Here is a 20361-nt window from a genome sequence, read left to right as displayed (position 1 = left end):
CCCCCCCCCCATGATCATTACAACCATAGCCATAGCAGCACTTTGGTAATCCCTCCATTGTGGTTAAACTCATGGTTCTGGTTGTACCATCACGTTTGAGTGACATGTTTTGTGTTCATGGACCAAAGTATGCGCTATCTGAAACTGGGACATTTGTCTGTTGCTCTTGCCAAATTACATTCTGTTTGTTGTGGAAGGTTGCACATTACAATGCATGGATTAACCCTTCAATCATTCATTCGTCTCATGTTGGTGATAACTAATATCCACTCTCTCCTCTCTCCCACAGAATTGAGAAAAAATAAGAGCAAGAAAAAAATTAAAAGAAGACACTGACGAAGATCATCTTTTTGTTTCCAAGGAGTCATTCAACAAAATCAGACTTTAAACATGGCATGGCAGTTCAAGAGTCCAATCAACAGCTTAAACATGCAGTTTGTCTGTGTTGCCAAACGGAAGAAATTGAGACATGACAGCGTGTCTGAGGACAAACAGATTCTCTGATTCACTGAGGGCTGTAAAGCTACTGATCATTGCACTTCATCTTCCTGTGAGATTTGTTTTCTTACTGTCCAACATGCCAGTGTTTTCTAAGTGAGCTGGGATTTTTATTTGTGGTTTTCTTGATGGAATTTGGGTTCATTTGTGTTTTTTCTTTTCTTTTTTTTTCTTTTTTTTTTTTGTACATTCCTCTTTGTTGTTGCTCAGTGCCCATTTCACCTCCTTACTGAAGTTCTGAGTCAACATGTTTCATGGTAAAACACCACTGGCAGGAGCACTGACATTTGGATCATCACTAACTACGCCAGCGTGTTTTGCCTGTTTGCGTCAGATGTGTCGGAGGAGCAGTAGCTTCCCATTTGATACAGAGTTTGCGTCCCCCAGAAAAATTGTTAATAATAAAATACAGGCAATTTGCGGATATGATGTTTTTGTAATGAAGAAGAGGAAATAAAGAAATTGAGGTGAATCCAAGTTTGTGCGTCTTTCTGTAGAAGAGAAAATAAAAAGCAACACAGAGCATATTTTAAATATTAATGAAGTATTTCTTCTGAATGGATTGAGACTGTGAAGGTTGAGTGGAAAACAGAAGTCAGGGAGACACAGGAGAGTCTGCTGCAGTTTAAACAAAGAAGCAATGGAGAAAGAAGTATTCACATCCTCAGGTAAAACTATCAGGAACACCTTAAACCATTTTTTTACTTTTTTTGCTGCACATTTCCCCAATGAAGGATAAAACATATAAATGAATAATGTAAAAATACAGAAATAGAATTTTTCATTATCAAAATTTATTTATTTTGCATTTATTCATGTAGTTATTTATACTTATTGTTTTGTCCCTCATAATTTCCGTCTTGTTTTTCCTACAGGTGTATCTTTGCTGAGCGGTGGTGGAGGATTGTAACAGAAAGAGAGAACGGGTTTGAAACATAACCACTTTATTATTATTTATGAATGCGACATTTCATTTCTAAGAGCGAAAAACGATTACTTCTTGATGTAACTCCACATTGGCCAGGCATTTTGAATCACCTTAGCAGAAAAAAAAAAAAGCACTGGTCCGGTGTCATTAATAACGATAATGATGGCTTCATTCCATTTAAACATCCCATTACACCAGACCAGTGACCAGCAAACACAGCAGCAGCAGCAGCAGCAGCAGCGTCCTGAAACGCTCTGAAAGGAATGCAGCCATTACTGATGCTAATTTCACCTGTTGTTTTCCTGCTGTGCCAAATGATCTGCATTTAAGAAATTCTATTAGGAGTCCCAGTCTAAAAGGAGCCACGCAGCTCACAGCAGAGTGAGAAATGTGGATTGAGCGCCCACACAGTCCTGAGAGGAGGTCGAATCAGGCAACTGACGTGTGAACAAATGGGCGTAAAAGCTAAAAACATAAAGTACTCATTATGTAGAATGACATTATTACGTATATTATTGGATAATTATTACAGATGCAATCAACGCTGCAGCATTTTAAGGTCGCTGGTTTAGGTGGAGCTCATTTGAAATACATTTGGTAGTTTAATCTTAGTCAATACATCATTCTTATTAACTGATTGAATGTTTTTAGGGCTGCATGACTAATTGGGCAACTGAATAGGCACAGCTCATTAAATGAATCTAATCTGGTCCTGTATGTTTTGTATACAACATCTTAATGTGACACATTAACTATAGCTGTCAAATAAATGTAGAGGTATAAAAAGTGCAATATGTTCCTCTGAAATGAAGGATAAAGAAGGATAAAAATGGAAACAATTACCTCAATTAAAGCACAAACACCTCAAAACTTTATCATTTATACATTTTTACTCTCTCTCACCACACTGGTTCTGAGATGAATCTTGAGATTTCATTAATTATTCATTATTGCTATTTCAGATTAGACAATTTAAAAGTTCCTCAGTGCCATTTTTTTTCCAGTCATGAGCTGAGTTGCAGGTTTTTCTTTACAGCTTTTAATGGGAATAGAAAAATGACAATTTGATTTGCATTTGTAAAGAGCAGGTCGGAGGAGGTGTAAGAAAACAAGCGGTGATGGTTGTGAGGGGTGAAGGGGTGAAGGGGTGCTGAGCACTGGCAGCTTTCTGATTGTCCGATCCACAGTTCTCAACTCAGCAGTCTGTACAGAGGAGAAACTCAGGTTAGTGACAGACTAACATGTCATTATTATTATTATCATCATCATCATCAGATTAGAATGTCTGTATGTTTCAGCTTCCATGGGTGTATTGATAGTATTGATTCACCTGGGCCCCATGGCATTCCCGTGCACTCTGTATCTCCGATTGCTCTGAATGGATGTAAGATCTTCTTTATACGTCCCCTCATAGATGCCTGACTGACGCTTCATGTAGCTCTCGCTTTCATCACTATGGAAAAAAAAACACCAACAACTCATGTTACAATGTTTCTGTCGATATCCTGTTGGATTTGAATATACCGGAGTGACATCATTCCTCTAGTAACACCTACCTGAGCCGTTTGCCCATGATTGTCTGAAGGAACTTCCTGGCAGAGATTTGGCCCAGGACTTTCCTGTAACTGTTTGTAAAGATGGCGTCAGCGTGACGTCCTGAGCTAAAAATCAGACAGTGGACAATTCAGGTAAGTTCAGTTATTACACAACAGCATTTTTCAACAGTTGTCAGAAAAAAAAGTGAATTCAAGTATAGTGAAGCAACAACAGAGGATCTGTTATCTGTCTGCACATATGGGTGCAGAGGATTTCAAATTATCCAGCTTCTTCTCTCACAAATGATCTTTGAAATATCCTTGTCTGACCTGTCAACAGATTTCTTTGGAACTACTTTTGAATTAATAAATAATTATTATTATACTACTACTACTACTACTGCTACTACTAATAATAATAATAATAAACTGTTGTCAGACACTTCCTATGAAAGGACATGGTGCTGCTGAATTCAATTAAATATAAATGTAAATTTAAATATAAATGCTGTGTGCACCATAAACAGAAATGTCATTCACCTGTATTGTATTGGGGTGGAGGCTGAAGTCTTAGAGGCAGATATCTCAAATGTATCTGCCTTACATTGGTAGATACCATGAGAGGTAAATGAGAAACATAAAATATGTGTTTTTTTTTAAATGTAATTTAGGTCAACGGAGCCTTTAAGCCATCTTTTACATTGGCCACTCAGTCCACATTAACATACTGACCGTAACTCTGCTCGCTCCCTGGGAGGACTTGTGTCATCGCGCAGCTTCTCTGCTGGATTATTTATAGAAGATGTCATCAGGATGGATGTGTCCCTCTGGCCGAACCTGAGAAATATCCCCATTAACTAAACGAATAGAACACTGTATTCAAAATTCCTCACACACATTATAACCACACTGACAATTTTTCACCCAAAAGAGAAACTGATAGAATTATAATGCAGAGTTTTGATGACGAAGATGATCCTCAGTCTAAGTACAAAATGCTCCAGCTCTTGTAAAATGACATATTCTGCTTTGACACAGGACACTGTGATCAAGCTGTTGTGTAAATGCAACATGTGCAAGTGACTAATCCAGACACCTTGGCTCCTGTTAGCATAAGAAGTCATTAACTTTCAGGTTTGAGTGTTATTTTCTGTGTGTTATTAGACTTGTTCATCTTAAATGTTTAAGTTAACTTTATGTTTTCCATCTCACTTGGTAAAGACATAGGCTGTTCTCTAAAGCTTAGCAACATTTATTTTATGCAGATAATCTACAGAGTGTATTTAGAGTAGTGTTTGAATTTGTCAGTATCACAATTAAAAAAAATCCTTTATTCAAACCAATAGTCTTCCCCGCTTCTTTCTCATCAATAGGCAACTATAAATCTGAGCCGCTGAGCTGACCAGGCATAAGCTTTTTAAATAACTTTAAAAACACTTATAAAATACAGTAATAATGGAAATGAACAAGAGGTGAAAAATTTCAGTAAATCTGTCAGGACTTACCTAATGGATGGGTAGAGCGGGGAACCTGATAAAGACATGACCAGGCAACAAAACAGGAGCAGTGCAGCTTTCTCCATCATCACAGCTAGTCCTGGAGAAGAATGGACGGCTAGAATAAATGACAGGAGTAGAAATTACATTAGAAAAAACGCTGAAACCACAGTTTCCTCTCAGGCAGCCTTGTGGCTCTGCAGAAGGCACTGAAGTTGCAGCAGGCAGAGATGTTTTCTGAGATGGAAAATGTCAAATTTGAATTTAAAATGTTTAAAATGATCAAAGCACAGATATTACATTAATTCACATGTACATTCAAATGTTGTCAGAGTTACCTTGATATTTTATGTGAATTCCCTGCAGTTCCTCTTTATTCAGTACCCTCCTCTCTCATCATCACTGAGTGCCAGGAAACACTGGACAAAAGAGACACTGGAACAGTACTGTGTGTTATCCGTGCATCCATAGTCAGTTTATACTGAACCTGTAGCTCCCAGTCACTCCCACATCACACATGATCTTTCTCTCTCACTCTCTCTCCCCCATTGAGCGGAGCTATCTGCATTCTCTCTCTCTCTTACTTTACCAAATTCATATTTGCTTTATTGGCATGAACAAATAAATACAGAAATGCCACATATATTATACATGGTTACAGTGTAAGTTTTATTTCATTATAACAAATGAAAAAACATTATTTAAAAATAAATAATAATAATAAATGTATAGTATGTGGTAGGATGAGATATAGTTTACAGTTGATAATTAACATTGTTAAGAGCCATTACATTACCATCTCTGTCTTATACAGTCATTATGCAAATCGCTCCCAAAAATAATGTAGCTTGTGAGGAAATGCATGCATGCATTATAGACTTTCATTTGAGAGAATTGTGTCCAATGCAGCCTGGTTAGAAAAACAAATAGACAAATCAAAACAAACAAACAAACAAAAAGTAGAAGCCGCTTTAAAAGTGCCTATTATTGGACACAATGCTAAAAAATAATTTACATTCAAATAAAACAAAATGAAATCAAACTGCATATTGCTGCTTTAAAAACTAAAAGGCATTTGAATAAAAATGACCATATTTTATAATGTTTAATGTTTAACAGTTATGTGTTGCAGGGAAACAGGTTGCATTGTTTTAATGGTTTATGCCGTTTATATCCTGTATTGGTGCTGCAGATGGGGTGATAGCAAACATACTGACAGTGTTTTTTTCAGGTAAAAAGACATTAGTGCACAGGGATTGGGTCCATGACTTGAAAAATAAGTGGGATCTGTATATCTCACCAATAAAGATTCATTCGAGATGTGAGGGTTATACCAATACTAAAAGGTCATTTCAGAGCTTTCGCCACCCGGAACGTTGTTTTTAGTGAAGGGTTTTTTTTTTTTAGACGGACCGTAAAATTTGACGGACCAGGGGAAGACTTTGGCTAACGGACAGCCAGGGTGCAAGATGATTCTCTGATGTTTACTTTCATCTTCGCTGAGCAGGACACCCTGAAGTACTAAACCATTCCTTTTTTTCAGACTTGGCCTCCAGGATTTAATCGAGCTGTTTGATAATAAAAAGTCTGGTTAAGATACTGAATTGTCTCCTAACACTTCGCCATTTCAGTACATTTCTGAAAGCTAACACTCACGGTTACTTCAGTTTTACCCATGTACAGCTGAATTCAAAAGCGTATATCATTCTGAATAGTTTTGGTAGTTGTACATTAGCTGTTATAAGCTAGAGCTCATGCCACTGTTCCCAAAACTAACACCGATACATAAAAACATTTTCATTCAGACGCTTTTCCGGGTTTGTGTAACGTTACTTAGGAAGGGGGAGATACCCTTCTTGACATTTAGACATCTTTGGCTCCACTTGAGGAGTGCGTGAATGACATTTAGCCAATGCAGCTCGCACACATGCAGTAACTTATTCAGCAAGAAAAACAACAAAATGTCAGCTACGAGTTAGTACTACGGCAGCTCACTGAGTTGTTCTGTTAGAGCTTTCAGTTAGCCTTTGCTCTTTGTGCTATAGCTAGCTAAGCATGGAATTCCTCAGGACTTTAAAACCCTTGTTTACTCTTCCCCAACACTGGATACCTGTCAGGTGTATCCCAACCAGATGTTGCTCTAATTTAGCTAAGGCCAGTGTCAATTCAAGGCAGAGGAGGACAGCTGTGGACAGGTTCAGGACCCAGTTGTCCTCTGGTCCAAATTTTCAGGATTTCATCAAAGGAGTTTCAGTTAATAAGACTCAACCTGCAGATGAAGAGTCCTCAGACAGACATGGTTATCTCTCTGAGGACTTGGAGATGGGGAATTCAAGGAGAGGTTAGTCTTTGTGATTGAAGGCTATTGACAGAGTTCATGTTGATTGTCTGGGACAAATGCTGAATCTGTGTTTTGTTTTTTGCTCCAGTGTATTTTGAAACCTATGGATGTCAAATGAATGTGAACGACACAGAGATAGCCTGGTCCATACTACAGAGGAAGGGATATCTACGCACGAGTGATTTAAATGAGGTACAGCTGAGTCCTGCTTTTTTTTGACCATTTTAATCAGTCAGCGCAGTTAGGTTAAGATGTCTTTTTCTGCTTGCAGGCAGACGTTGTCCTTCTGGTTACATGCTCCATAAGGTAAGATAGTGTTGTAGCTTAAATGTTACTTAATGTTAATGTTACAGTCTCAGGAAAAACCTAAATGGCTGCTTTTGTATGTGCAACAATTATATAAACTTTGTAAAATTTGCATCACAAGGTTTTCACATGCTAGATGCACCAACTAACAGAGAAACCTCAACTCGTTTCATAACAGAGAAAAAGCTGAACAGACCATTTGGAATAGACTACAGCAACTCACAGCTATGAAAAGAAAACGGTTAAAGACCCACACACCAATGAAAATTGGGATTTTAGGTAAGTGAGTTCACTAATGTACACATATGTGATTGGATTACAGCGGCTACTGAGAAATGTTAATGGGTGTGTCTCTCCAGGTTGCATGGCAGAGAGGCTGAAGACTGAGCTGCTGGAGCGGGAGAAGCTGGTCGACGTTCTCGCAGGTCCAGATGCGTACCGCGACCTCCCCCGCCTCTTGACTGTAGCTGACGGAGGTCTTCAGGCGAGCAACGTGCTGCTGTCTTTAGAAGAGACCTATGCTGACATCATGCCTGTCCACTACGCCCCTCAGGGACACAGTGCTTTTGTGTGAGTGTGTGGATTTGTTAAGTGGCAATGATGGTTTTGGGGGAGGTTATTCGCCCTCCACACCACCTCCTGTTAATTCTCAGCAGCTCTTAGTCTTTTATAATGTACCATCTGATGGTTTTATGTGTCCGGCAGGTCCATCATGCGAGGCTGTGACAACATGTGCAGTTACTGCATCGTCCCCTTCACCCGAGGCAGAGAGAGGAGTCGACCTGTCAGCTCTATTCTTGAGGAAGTTCGTCTGCTCTCTGACCAGGCAAGTTATGGCCTCAATGATAAAGTCAGTCAGTTTCCTACACTTGTTTATAACTGAAGGGTTTCATTTCTGTTAGACCAATGACTGCACTGACAATAGGGCTGTTAGACAACAGGTTTGTTAGACAGTAATATTTTTCTAATTAACGTCCTCAGAAATAAAGTTTTGTGTGAGCAACTGTTTTTCAGATCATTTCTAACATCAGTAACTGTGACATATGGCAACTTAACTGAACTTGTATTAGAGAAAATCTGATTATATTTTAGTTTAATAGTGTAACTGTAACCTCTCAAGCTAGGTACCAACTAAGAGGTGTAATATATGACATATACTGTGATCATATATATACATTCTCTAGATATATGAAGATATAAGTTTATAACATACAAATACTCATAGTAAAATTTGTATATTTACTTTAAAAATATCTGTGATTCATTTTTATATGTTGCAAGCATATATGTTAACAATATATATTTCATTTATATGTATAAGTTTATTAAAACAACATACATATACAAATTCTATATGCCTAATTATGTTTTTCACTAATTTTCACCCAACTGTATTTAATACCAACATACTGTATATTGACAGGCTTATATATATATAGATATGTTCCAATTTCTCATTTCTAAAGGTTTTATATATCATTTTTAAATGTACATTTGTATATATATATATATCATTTGCGTACGGGTCTATTTGCGTACGGGTCTGTACATTAAGATGAATAACTCAGATTGACACTTGGTATTAATTGCTAGGTGATGCTCAGCGTTCAAGATTAATATTAACATTCCAGAGTGAACAGCGTCCCTGACCAGTGCTTGTGTGGTGGATGTTTTCCTCAGGGTGTGAAGGAGGTGACGTTGCTGGGTCAGAACGTCAACAGCTACAGAGACACGTCAGAAGAACAGTTCTGCGGCTCGGACCTGACCCAGCACAGCCGCGGCTTCAAGACGGTTTACCGAACAAAACAGGGAGGCCTGCGCTTCTCTGACCTGCTGGACCGAGTGTCACTCATCGATCCCGACATGAGGATCAGATTCACCTCCCCTCATCCCAAGGATTTTCCTGACGAGGTCAGCTTTTAAAAAAAATTCTGTTGACAGAGCAGCTGCTGAAAACACATTCTCAAAATGACAGTCCAGTGTTGATTTCCAACTTGGATGACAAATATAGATGTTCAACAAAGTGCCAACTAACAAGACCGAACCCCCGTCTGTTTCTGTGTATAAGTCCCATATTAACTTGGCTGACTGGCGCTTGCTGACCTGGTTTCTGCGTTGGTGTTCACAGGTTTTGCATCTGATTGCAGAACGAAGAAACATCTGCAGCCAGATTCACCTTCCAGCCCAGAGTGGGAGCAGCCAGGTCCTGAAAGCAATGCGTCGTGGGTAAGAAACCGTCGCGCTATTCAGTTTATAAGGTCTCTTAAAATGTTAGTAAGTGTTCTGATAATGCCTCTTTTTCTTTAAAAAAAAAAATGAAAATACAGCTACACAAGAGAGGCTTACCTTGATCTTGTGAAGAACATTAAGAAAATCATCCCAGGTAGGTTATGGAATTCAGGTTTTTCTTTATTTTGTCTCCAGCTTTATTTTGTATCCACCTATTTTGCACTTGCACATAGTGAGAAATCTTTATATTACATGGCCAGACTTGTCCTCAAACCCACTGAAGTTGCACAATGGAAAGATATTAAAACATATATAACATGAACATGCAGTTTAGCATGGTAATAGAAGGTTTCAGCTGGTGGTCAAATATTGTCCGCAGCCCAAAGAAATCTCAAGCCAAATATTTAAAAAAGATGCAACAGAGCCACTTGTTGATGAATAATACAGCTATATCTGCAGAGGGATTAAACATTAAAGAGAACAGAAAACCCTGAACCCTGGTGTGTTACACATCATTTCTGTCTGTGTGTCAGAGGTGAGTCTCAGCAGTGACTTCATCTCCGGCTTCTGCGGTGAAACGGAAGACGACCACCAGCAGACTCTGTCTCTGATCAGAGAGGTGGGCTACAACGTGGGATTCCTTTTTGCCTACAGTATGAGGAAGGTGAGCTCTTGTGCGTTTGTAGAGTGCATGTATATTACACCAAAAAATCTTTTGTCAAGTTTAGAATTAAATCCCAGTCTCCCTCATCTTACCCAGAAAACCAGCGCCTACCATCGGCTGCAGGATGACGTGCCGGCAGAGGTGAAGCGGCGGAGGCTGGAGGAGTGTATCAGTGTGTTCAGGGAGGAAGCTGCGAGGGTCAACGCCGCTCTCATCGGCAGCACGCGGCTCGTCCTGGTGGAGGGAGTGAGTACTGCACACATGACTGGCACACGGTGACTTGTTAGCAGTGTTAGGCTCGCTCTTTAATACATATGATATCTACTATATATTTATCGCCCTGCTGTGACCCTGCACAGGATAAATGGTTTAGAAAATGGGTATATGGATGTTGTACTTTTACCAGGTTGTTACCAAGCAACACTGCTCATCTCTGGGTTTCATTTTGATGCAGAAAAGTAAAAGATCAGCCGAGGACCTGTGTGGGAGAACTGATGGCAATATGAAAGTGATTTTCCCCAAAGAGGACGTTGCTGCTCAGTTCGCAGAATCCAACACTGCACCGATCAATGCTGGAGACTATGTGCTGGTGAAGGTAGGGCTCGGTTCATACAGATCGTCCTGGTCCACACATTTTTAAATCTTCTTCCAAATAGAGTGTGACAGATACAGCTGATATTATTGGTAGATATAAAATTATCACAGATTTATTAGTAGCGGTAAAAATTAAGTGACAAGAAGTTGTTGTAATGAAATGCCAAAGATATTTTAAGGTTGTTAGAAAGAAGATTTTTTTTAACACTATTTTAGTTAGAACAGCGTTTGTTATTTCACCTGAGAAAGTTTCTGTATTTCTCATTTATCCTCTCCCTGGTTTGGAGTGGGTGTGTGTGGCTCAGTAGGAAAAAAGGTGATGTCATGTACTTGTGTGCACCAATCAGGATTCAGGAACATCTGAATCTGAATCTGACGACAGTCTTTTTCATCGCTGTCAATTCAGTCTGATCAAATGCACACAGTCCTGATGAAGCAGATCAGCTCAGTTTTTGAGCATGCAACTCTTAATAATGATCATTTTAAAATAATAACATATATTGTATATTATGTGTTTATGTTGTTGTAATGTTACCATCTCTCAAATACTAACATCGCTGTCACCCTCAAAGACCCAGTTATCAGTATGAGATGGAGACAAGTCTCTCCGTAATAGTCACAAAATAAACATTTCCAGATGTTGGGGTGTAGGTACACCTTTAATAAAGTCACATAAAACTCATGTCAAGCTGTGACGTAACAACCATAAAATCAAAGTTAAAAGATAACAGCATGAAAAAGCATGTTTTCTCCCACTGAGCGTTAGGACGATCATTTCAACAATCATCACAGTACGGTACTTTCAGAGATTTCATCGTTCAGTCATTTATTGTTTTGATGTTTTGTGTTTTTAACGTAGATATCGTCGGCCAACTCCCAGAGCCTGAGAGGTCGAGCCCTCGGTCACAGCTCCCTGAGAGGCTCAGTGAAGCACTGTGAGACTCTGCCTACTCACCGGGTTGATGAACGTGTGGCCTCAGTCAACACCGTCGATTGACACAGGTGACAACACACTTTGTTCTATTCTCTTGTCTGACTTTGAAGATACATGGAGGCTGTTTTTCTACAGACGATGAGCTACGAAAACTGCAATGGATTATTTATGCTGTCGGTACCGTCTGTGTGTATGTAGATATTAAACTACTTAAGATACTGAAACCTGTTTGGATGATATAAATTAAAAGAATACTGTCTGTTTTGCTGTCAGCAGTGGTGCCAGATTGATGTCATGGCATTTTTTTTATTTTTTTTGTGGACATTTTCCAAACTGGTTTAAAAATGTCATTTGGTCAGCACATTTATACAATCGCTGCGTGAGCTACAAAGTTGGAAACTTTGAGAAAGAATTTGCCTAAAGTCAGCAGGAGAAAGTGCTGTGATCTGCTTTGGAAGGAGCACGTTATTTCAAAAAAAGATGATTATGGTGACAGCAGCAAATCCCCCCATCCTCCTGCAGACTGTCGCCTGTTATGACAGGGCTGCAGTAACCCTCGTGGAGAGGTTCGCTACATTTCACATGTAGAAAAGCTGGACACAGTTCACATTTAAAAGAAAAAACAATATATAAAAAAAAAAGAAAAGATAAAAATCTGATGTGAGATCCAAATGCAAACCAGAGGCATGCTTTTCTCAGGCTTGCAGGAGAAGTAATACTTGCACAACACTTGATTTCTTCGAAATTTCTCTGTCAGGTAGTTGTGCTCTTGCTGTGATTGTGCTTACATAATGGCGTGCTTCAGTGCAGAAAGGCATCCTGGGAGTTTTAAGGCATGCAGTTTATCTTGCAAACTGAACATCTGTTCCAATCAGCATGTAGTCCTGGAGAAAAGCACAGCAACAGCAGTTAATAACAGCTCTGAGATGATTCATTCTGTTAATCAATTAGATATTTAAAATGTTTTCTACCATGTTTTTAATGTCAGATTAGCCCTCATAAAATGCCAGTGATATAATACATGTAACACATGCAGGTACTTTTATCGAGAATATAATGTCTCTGACCTTCAGGACCTGAACCTGAGTGTTCACAAGCTTCATCTTTCCAATTGCAGGAAGTGGGTATCCCTTTGCAAGTTGAACTGTGGAGTGAAATGAATACATTTAGATTAACTAGTCACAGAAATGTGGCAAACATTATAATGATATTATTAAGGTTGGATTTATAACACAAGATAATTATACAGCACAATTCATGCATTAAATGCAGCTCAAAGTGCTTTGCATAAAAAGATGATAAACATGAAAAAGAAATACAGTAAACACCACACGCATGCTGAGAGAGTAATTAACAACTTTTAAACTGGTGCAACCTTATTACAATGAAAATGAAAAAACAAAACTTGATGAAAATTTAAAGATGCTATCAATGTGCAAAGTGGTTATATAAAAACAAATACAAAGTTCTTTATGAAGGACAACAAGAAAGACACATTTCCTGTCTCCTCCGACTGGGGGGTGAGGACATTTAGTAAATTAGCAGAGGGTGATCAGAGAGACTTTGATATGGTATGAATTAAAAAAAAAAAGATATATATATATATATATATATATATATATATACCATAATCCAGGTAGTCCATCTTAAAAATTTAACAGCTTTAACACCTCCCTCTCTCTTTCTTTCCCTCTTACATCTCACTCCCCCACATTCCCCATTTATTTCTGCGACTATGGTCTCTCATCTCATTTCTCCCCTTGTGTTTGTCTCACTCACTGACTGTAATTGTGTTCGATGATATTTGGCAAGGATGGTCTGTAGATAGTTTACAAAGTAACCAATAAACTGCCAGCTCCGATTGGCTGATTGCACAGGCTACTGCTTCCATCATCCTCAGTAAGTTTTAAAACCTTTACACCATTTGTTTGAATTGAGAAAGGGTGAAAACCAGATAGCAAGCAGAGAAGTCAAAGTAACTAAGAGAAATGGAAAGTGCTTTTCTCAGTAGTAGTAGTAGTAGTAGTAGTAGTAGTATGAACGAAAACCTTTAGTATTTTGTCTTGCAGGCACTTAGTCGACAACCAAAGTATTTAGATCTGATGATGGCGCTAGATTAAAGTTCAGGGAATCAAAGTGATCACAAATCACCCATCCTGCAATTCAATTCATGAACCAAATTTCACTGCAATCCATCCAATAGTTGTCAAGATATTTCAATAAAAAGCAAAAATCTCAACATGTGGTGGCGCTAGAAGAGAAGTCTGCAGATCACCAGAGTCAGTAGGACACATTGTCTGAGAACCATGGATGTCTGTACATATATTTTATGGCGGTCCATGAAATTTCAGTTTGGACCAAAGTGGTTTGTTGCTCAAATGGCTAAAAATGTTGTAACAGTATCCACTTTTTATATAATTAAGAGTGTTAAATGCCATTTAATTGAAACTCGGTTCAAATGAACAAATGAGGAACATAATGGCTGGTGTCGATACCAAACAAAAAGACAAAAAAAGGTTGGGACCCACTGGTATTTCTGCTTGAAATGTAGGCATTAAGTAGATTGGATTTGAAACTTACATCAGAGTCTAAACAAAATCCCCTGAACTCTGTGCTCAGTGTTGATCTGCATGTAACAGTCTGCGTACTTGACACGGCACCTAGTTAATACAGAATACAAACCGAAAATTCACAAACTCACCATTCACTTGGGGTATGACTACCAATCTGAGGACGACTGACAGGATGCTGCTGAGGGAACTGACCTGTGGGTGAGGGGTTGGGGTTAGTTCGTTGACTTGGAGCTGATGAAACACACTGGGAATCATGTTAAAATTCATCCCTCACCTGAAACTGTCCTACATAGCTTGTCCCCAGGGTCAGCGCCATTCTGCAAATGAGGCAAAATTAGACCGTGATGTTCATCTCTACAGGGACCTTTTGGCCCCCGTTTTTCTCCTCTGAGAACAAGTCCTGATTTTTAAGTAACTCACTTGTTGAGGGAGACAGATCCAGCCAGCGTCATTCCACTGACAAACAGTTTGGTGCTGACACTGGTGTCCTGTAACGTGGGATAAATATGGTGAGAGAGTTTCAGTGTTTTTCTGAATCACACAGTGGCTTATTGTCGTGCCGGCTGTTTAACCCACCAAGTTCAGGACGAAGAGGGGGGTAAGTGTGCTGTTGGGTTGGATAGCGAAGGCCGTCACGCTGCCGGTGACCTGAATGGTAGCGTTGTTGGGTTCAAAGGTGACGACGGGATCTTTCACTGTCTTCACCTGCAGTTTTACCATTAGACCTGGGAAACGCCTTCTGATCTGAAAATACACGGAGATATATACCCGACAAACTTCCAGTGAAGGTGATCTTTCTTATCAAATCAGTGGAATGTGTTGTCACCTCCGGGATGAAGGTCCCAAACGTCCCGGTGCTGAGTCGGATGGGAGAGATTTTCGGGATCTGTTGCGACAGAATGACAGGAAAGAAAATTCAGTAAGATATCAAGAGGGAGCAGCTCACCATATCCAGTGTTGGGGAGTAGTGAACTACATGTAATCGAACCAGTTGTTTAACTACATTTTCAGAAACTAACTTTTTTGCCATTTTTATGTAGTTAACTGAAACTAAAAAACAATGTTGGGTCATCAATGGAGAAGAACCATTTTTATTTTTATTCTTTGAACCATTGCTTCTCTTCTGTAATTGAACAGCCAAACCCTCTTGTTCATTCACTGTGAGCACTGTGAAGACATGTCCGGACAATGCATTCGTCAGGCAGCCACCACCACACACCTGACCTTTGTTTAGTGCATGTGCAAAAGTCGAGGGTGGGCGTTGCTCAGTGGTCACAGAGCTACATCATCATGGAGTAACCTCGTGAACCTCAGTCTTTGGAAGAATCATCATGGCCGCACTCGCAGTTATTGTTTAAAAAACCAAAGCTGACGTTCCAGCAATTTCCCATGAATAGTTGCTTTTTTTTAAAAAAAAAAATGTTTTATGGTTTTGCAATAAACTTAACTGAATGGTACTTTTTTGCTGGCATGTGACTTTTTTGTATTTTTACATTGTCACTTTGAGTAGTTTAAAAAAACATTTTGTAAGTGGCTTTAGTTAACAAAACTAGATTTCTCCTTATGGTAGCTTTGCTGTAGTTGAACTTCTTCTAATGTAAAGTCATTGGTAGCATTTAAGGCTAAGCTTTCGAAAAAAACACTGACCATATCATCGGTGATGCTCAGGGTGAGGATTCCAGCTCTGTTGTAGACAAAGCCTGCAGAGTTGACAGTGAAGGAGGACATGCCCATGTACAACATGTTGTTGATCTGGGGCGGCAGGGAAAAGGCCACGGGGGAGAATGGAGGCTCCTGATGCCTCCCGATATTGTAAAATTCTCCCTAAAGGGCAGAAGACGAAAAGAGAGAGGCAGAAAAACAATGACAGTCTGTTTGTTTATCATCACCTTGAACTGTCGGATTCTAAAATGTAGAAAGGTTTAAGAAAGTAAGAGGTAAAACTCTTTACCTTCAAGCTCAAGTCTAAAGAAGAACTTGTAACTGTGGGTGATGCCACCATAGAATATTCAATCTCTGCATGCTTGTCTACCTTGGCCAGAACTGCAGGGAAGCAGAAAGTCACTCATACAGTCAGCATCAGAGAAACAGCTAAACGTGTTTGATGGATGTTGTTTGTACATGGATGTTTTACCATTGAGAGTTTGCAACTGAGGGTTCAGATCAGATATTGCGTTGGCCACCAGAGGGCACATCTGTAACAATAAAGAAGAGACAAACTCTTATGTATCTCTCCATGCAGCGTACACATAAATGTAATCAGTAATGACTATCTAATAATGTCAAACTCACAGGAGCCATTATACTGCAGAATCAATACTTTCACTTTTGATACTTAAAGTACATTTTGCTGGTAATACTTCTTCACTTATGCATAGTATTTTGAATACAAGACTTTCACTTGTAGTTTCACATTAATTTATTGGTACTGTTACTCTAGACATACTGAGGAAGTTCATTCATGAATTATGATGTCATCCGTAGCAGCAGGCTCAACCCCAACCCCGTCTTTTAGCCCAGGAGTTCCCCAGTAGAAGTTGCTCTGGGCAGCTTTGTGAACAAATCTTAAGAGGAATCTTTTAGCTGCATTTAGGAGGACCCCTAGTGGTGTAATCAGATGCTTTGGCAATAAGATCCCCATAGAGGGAGCGTGGTCATCAAAAACAGGCTGGTTTCCCCTCACCTGTTTCTGCACTGTCTTTTGCAGAGCCCTGTTAATGAATTTTTTGAAGAGATTGTACAGCCAGCTGAAAGAAAAAGCAACCACAGCAATTAGGGAAGTATTCAGTCCATCAAGCATGACAAGTAAAACCGGAAGCTGACATTTATATTCCCTCACATAGGTTCAAACGTAATGTAATATGCCCAGCAGGGCCTATTTTACCTGGCTCCACCGTGGAACTTGACCCTCACACTGCTGACAGTAGCAGCACAGTTGACAGCACTCACTGCTGGTCGGCCTCTCTCGTCACTCTTGACGGCGATGCTTGTGCCGATGCCGAGTCCAGTCACACTCAAATCAAATGAGCCCCTGTCCTTTCTGTTGGGAGAGAGAGGAGGCGCCGCTGCAGCAGAAATATCACAAAATAGATTTAAATGTGCCGTAGGAGGTGGAGGTTTTCTTTTCTCACTCACATTATTCGGAGATACTTGACCCTCCACCTTCCACGCAGACTGAGGTTGGCATTACCAATGGACAGTCTGACGCCAGTCCCCGGGACAAGAGTCACTCCAGACTGTGGTAACGCCACGTTCACTATTTGAATACTAGAATAAACAAAATGCTCAGTTCATAAAACATCACCTTCACCAACAGAATTTTCATGAGTGCCGAACATATAGAGCCGCTTACTTCGACAAACTGTATCTGACTTTGCCGATAGGAGACACCCTCTGTTTTCCTGACATGTCTGGGATTTTGATGGTTTTGAGTTTCTGCTGGATCGAAGCCATGCCCAGTTGTCTGCCTAACAAAACCAGAGAAAACTGGAGGATGAGAAATTCAAGGCGCTTCAAAGAGAGGCCAACTAGAAGAGGAAACTTCTGCTGCAAACCCTACCATATTCAATGCCTTTTTGTGTCAGCTTGACCTTTACTCCAGGGTTTTTGCTTGAGGTCGTAGAGATGAGAGCCACCAGAATGAACCAACCGCACAGAGACATCTTGACTGTTGAGAGATAAAAAAAGAAAAAAAAAGAAAAAAAGGGGAAGATCATGAGCAAAATTCTCACCTTTTTTATTTTTATGAACCTGCCCCAGTAGATCAGGCGAAGTTTCTGCTTTTGTGTGGTTGACATGTTTGCTGTTCTGCAAGGAGCACTTGAAAAGCAATAAATGAAAACTTCCTGATTTAGAGGACTTTTACTTTTTATCATTAAAAGTTACCGCTTCCTTATTCTTCACTGAAATATCCCATAGCATAAATTTATTTAAGTCAGGGGTGTCTTTTCAAAGCACAGCTCTTTCGGTTTTAAATAATGTCATCATTTACCACTCTCCATGATAAAGATAATCTATGCTATCGGGTGTGTATGGAGTTCTTTTTCCGAGTATTTTCAAGACTCTGTAAACTTGAAGATCCAGAGTGAAGTCCCTGGGTCAGTGGTGGGAGAAGTACTCATATATTAAATATACCAATACAACAACATACAAATACTCCAATACAAGTCCTGTATTAAAAATCCTGTTTAAGTGAATGCAGAGAAGAACTTAAAGGATCAAAGTAGTTGAGAAAAGTTTCCACCACTGCTTTGGGAAATGGATTCCTGCTTCAGCTGAGGCCTGAAAGGGCTGACTGTCAGTGCTGCAGGCGAAACCACATGACCCCTGATAAGGAGGCAAGCTGGAGTTTTATTAAATTAGGCTGAGAGTAGAGGCCAACTCTGCCATTTGTTTGTCCCTTTTAAGTTTGCATTTTTGATTCGATACACAAATGTTGAAGGTTTCACTGTGGAAAATACGCTTCAGATAATTCAATTCAATTCAAACTAAAAGAGTACATTACATTTTAAGACACAGCTGTAATATAGTAAGTATTAGCATATGCCATGACATTAAAACTCAGCTGTCACATGCTGATTGTCCGTGATCAAGAGCTCCATCGGCCATTCAAAATCTAACCAGTTTTTTTGGTTTGCAGATGATGTTGCTTCATCCGTAGTGTGTTGCATGTTTGAATGATAGATTTATTCTCTGAAAGAAGAGACTGAATAATAAACAGACTGAACGGAAAAAATTGAAGACATGTGACTAACAGTGGAAAACTCTCTTAAGTTTCTGTGTGGGTCGGAGGTGCAGTAGAGGTCAAAGTGTTTACTTTTCTGTATTTAGATAGTCAATAGGCCATGGTATCTTTTCAACAAAACTGTGTGTAAAAAATGGAGTGAAACAGCTGCTTATCAAAGAGAGGAAGCCTGCTTATCATCACAGGCTACACACCAAAACGACAGCACTCAGTTTAGCTGAAGCAGCTCTATTTCATCTAAATATGCATCCAAAAACACTAGCAACACTGATGATGCAGAATATTAGGTATTAAAACCTGTTACCTGTTGTAATGTTGTGGTTGGTCAGGGAATCTTTCTTAATCTGTGTTGCACCCTTTTATCACAATTTACACAACATGTAATACTTCTTTGCTTCTCAAATCAAAGGACAACAAAGTTCTTCATGAAAATTAGGTTAATATTTCTTTGCAATATATACATTATTTAGGTCCATCCATGAATATCCATACATACTCTGCAACAAATATGCAATCAAACAAGTCAGAGTCAAGGGCACAGTTAAATCCTGCAGAGTATTCGTATGTTTTTGGGTTATGAACTAACTTTGGATCATCATTATAGACATTAATCTTTGAGAACAAATCTCATGGCTCTATAGAGTAAATATACAATCGATCTTACCTGAGCAGCAGCTTGTCAGGACCAGATGCTCTCTGCTGATGTGTCAGAGTGTCGGCTAATAAGGCAGAGAGAAAGAGGAACAGAGGCACATGGCCTCTAATTCACTTACTCAATCAGGAACTGGACTTGGCAAGGGGAATCTCCCAGACAGCAACAATAAGCAAATGTAATATTTGACATGTCGACAGAATGTCTCACTGCCCCGCCCTTCTGAAAGCTCAGAATCAAAAAAGACCAACAGTGGTTGATGTGAGTGTTGTTTACGTAGTATAAACACTCTGGAGCTGCAGCTTTAAATGCGTGACATAGTTAGGGATCAGGATTTATCTTTGCATGTTTGTATTGTGCTGTGTTTGTTGCTGATCTGCTTCCTAGTCCCTTGTATGAATTTCCAGTAAATTCTTAGATTAGATTAGATTAGATTAACTTTATTAATCCCACCACTCGGAAATTCATTTACCACAGCAGAAAAGAAATATACACCAAAAATACACCAAATATACACTAATAAATACAATATACACAATACACACGATATGTACATGAAAAAGTGCAAGTTTGCACAAAGTAGTAAACTCAAAAATTGGGATATTATTCTTGAAGCCAGTTTCTAAATTATGTGTGTCAATTCAGGCAAACCTGTACCACAACACCTCAGCCAAACTTAATAATAGCAAATGATTGCAGTAAAGAAGGAGTAAGTGGTGTGTTTATCAAACCTACTTCTGCTTCTGCTGCCTTTAAACTCTTTGGCAGAATAAAACTATTTTCAGCATATCGCCATCAAGTGTTTTTTCTATTTTACAATTTCCGTCTTTCAGCATTTTCCATCATAACTCACAAAGTAGAGATGAA

The 20361-nt window shown here is 39.3% G+C and overlaps 4 protein-coding genes across 5 annotated transcripts in view; 2 read left to right on the top strand and 2 right to left on the bottom strand.

Moving 5' to 3' along the window:
• Window positions 1–970, top strand: part of rpn2 (ribophorin II) — an 8218-nt gene extending 7248 nt beyond the window's left edge. For both annotated transcript variants that reach the window (XM_023424789.2, XM_023424788.2), the window contains one exon: window positions 290–970. In XM_023424789.2, the coding sequence (XP_023280557.1) occupies window positions 290–305 (16 nt within the window). In that variant the 3' untranslated portion in view covers window positions 306–970. The remainder of the gene's footprint in view (window positions 1–289) is intronic.
• Window positions 971–1425: 455 nt separating this feature from the next.
• ghrh (growth hormone releasing hormone) lies at window positions 1426–4886 on the bottom strand. The gene is made up of 6 exons (XM_023424648.2): window positions 4796–4886; window positions 4467–4575; window positions 3694–3798; window positions 2983–3087; window positions 2757–2879; window positions 1426–2629 (listed from the first exon to the last, which is right to left on the bottom strand). Exons 2-6 carry the CDS (start codon window positions 4544–4546, stop codon window positions 2617–2619), a joined length of 426 nt encoding a protein of 141 aa, XP_023280416.1. The 5' UTR covers window positions 4547–4575; window positions 4796–4886; the 3' UTR covers window positions 1426–2616.
• A 1441-nt stretch (window positions 4887–6327) lies between these two features.
• Window positions 6328–11815, top strand: cdk5rap1 (CDK5 regulatory subunit associated protein 1). The gene is made up of 13 exons (XM_023424753.2): window positions 6328–6798; window positions 6887–6990; window positions 7070–7104; window positions 7283–7383; window positions 7464–7674; window positions 7810–7930; window positions 8785–9015; window positions 9233–9330; window positions 9432–9487; window positions 9867–9997; window positions 10094–10243; window positions 10452–10592; window positions 11451–11815. Exons 1-13 carry the CDS (start codon window positions 6513–6515, stop codon window positions 11586–11588), a joined length of 1803 nt encoding a protein of 600 aa, XP_023280521.1. The 5' UTR covers window positions 6328–6512; the 3' UTR covers window positions 11589–11815.
• LOC111668650 (bactericidal permeability-increasing protein-like) lies at window positions 11232–19663 on the bottom strand. Its single transcript, XM_023424754.2, has 16 exons — window positions 19507–19663; window positions 17658–17765; window positions 17451–17565; window positions 17234–17365; window positions 16983–17138; window positions 16782–16845; window positions 16233–16293; window positions 16050–16141; window positions 15746–15922; window positions 14925–14984; window positions 14675–14842; window positions 14519–14586; window positions 14373–14415; window positions 14227–14290; window positions 12593–12669; window positions 11232–12409 (listed from the first exon to the last, which is right to left on the bottom strand). The coding sequence occupies exons 2-16, from the start codon at window positions 17758–17760 to the stop codon at window positions 12368–12370; spliced, it is 1422 nt and encodes a 473-aa protein (XP_023280522.1). The 5' UTR covers window positions 17761–17765; window positions 19507–19663; the 3' UTR covers window positions 11232–12367.
• Window positions 19664–20361: the final 698 nt, after the last annotated feature.

This window comes from Seriola lalandi, unplaced genomic scaffold, assembly GCF_002814215.2.
Source record: "Seriola lalandi dorsalis isolate HSWRI2012SDOR001 ecotype SW California unplaced genomic scaffold, Sedor1 jcf7180002054748, whole genome shotgun sequence".
Taxonomy (NCBI): domain Eukaryota; kingdom Metazoa; phylum Chordata; class Actinopteri; order Carangiformes; family Carangidae; genus Seriola; species Seriola lalandi.
This window is presented reverse-complemented; position numbering and strand designations above follow the sequence as displayed.

What these genes read in the sequence shown, in the direction of transcription:
- ghrh (XM_023424648.2), bottom strand. Translation starts at nt 4,546, where the DNA reads ATGATGGAGAAAGCTGCACTGCTCCTGTTTTGTTGCCTGGTCATGTCT. An exon ending in CCGCTCTACCCATCCATTAG is followed by an intron (nt 3,799 to 4,466) that starts GTAAGTCCTGAC and finishes GATATTTCTCAG; the next exon opens with GTTCGGCCAGAGGGACACAT. An exon ending in AGGGAGCGAGCAGAGTTACG is followed by an intron (nt 3,088 to 3,693) that starts GTCAGTATGTTA and finishes TCTGATTTTTAG; the next exon opens with CTCAGGACGTCACGCTGACG.
- cdk5rap1 (XM_023424753.2), top strand. Translation starts at nt 6,513, where the DNA reads ATGGAATTCCTCAGGACTTTAAAACCCTTGTTTACTCTTCCCCAACAC. An exon ending in CAGGGACACAGTGCTTTTGT is followed by an intron (nt 7,675 to 7,809) that starts GTGAGTGTGTGG and finishes TGTGTCCGGCAG; the next exon opens with GTCCATCATGCGAGGCTGTG. An exon ending in TTGCCTACAGTATGAGGAAG is followed by an intron (nt 9,998 to 10,093) that starts GTGAGCTCTTGT and finishes CATCTTACCCAG; the next exon opens with AAAACCAGCGCCTACCATCG.
- LOC111668650 (XM_023424754.2), bottom strand. Translation starts at nt 17,760, where the DNA reads ATGTCTCTGTGCGGTTGGTTCATTCTGGTGGCTCTCATCTCTACGACC. An exon ending in ACAAAAAGGCATTGAATATG is followed by an intron (nt 17,566 to 17,657) that starts GTAGGGTTTGCA and finishes TGGTTTTGTTAG; the next exon opens with GCAGACAACTGGGCATGGCT. An exon ending in CTTTAGACTTGAGCTTGAAG is followed by an intron (nt 15,923 to 16,049) that starts GTAAAGAGTTTT and finishes TCTGCCCTTTAG; the next exon opens with GGAGAATTTTACAATATCGG.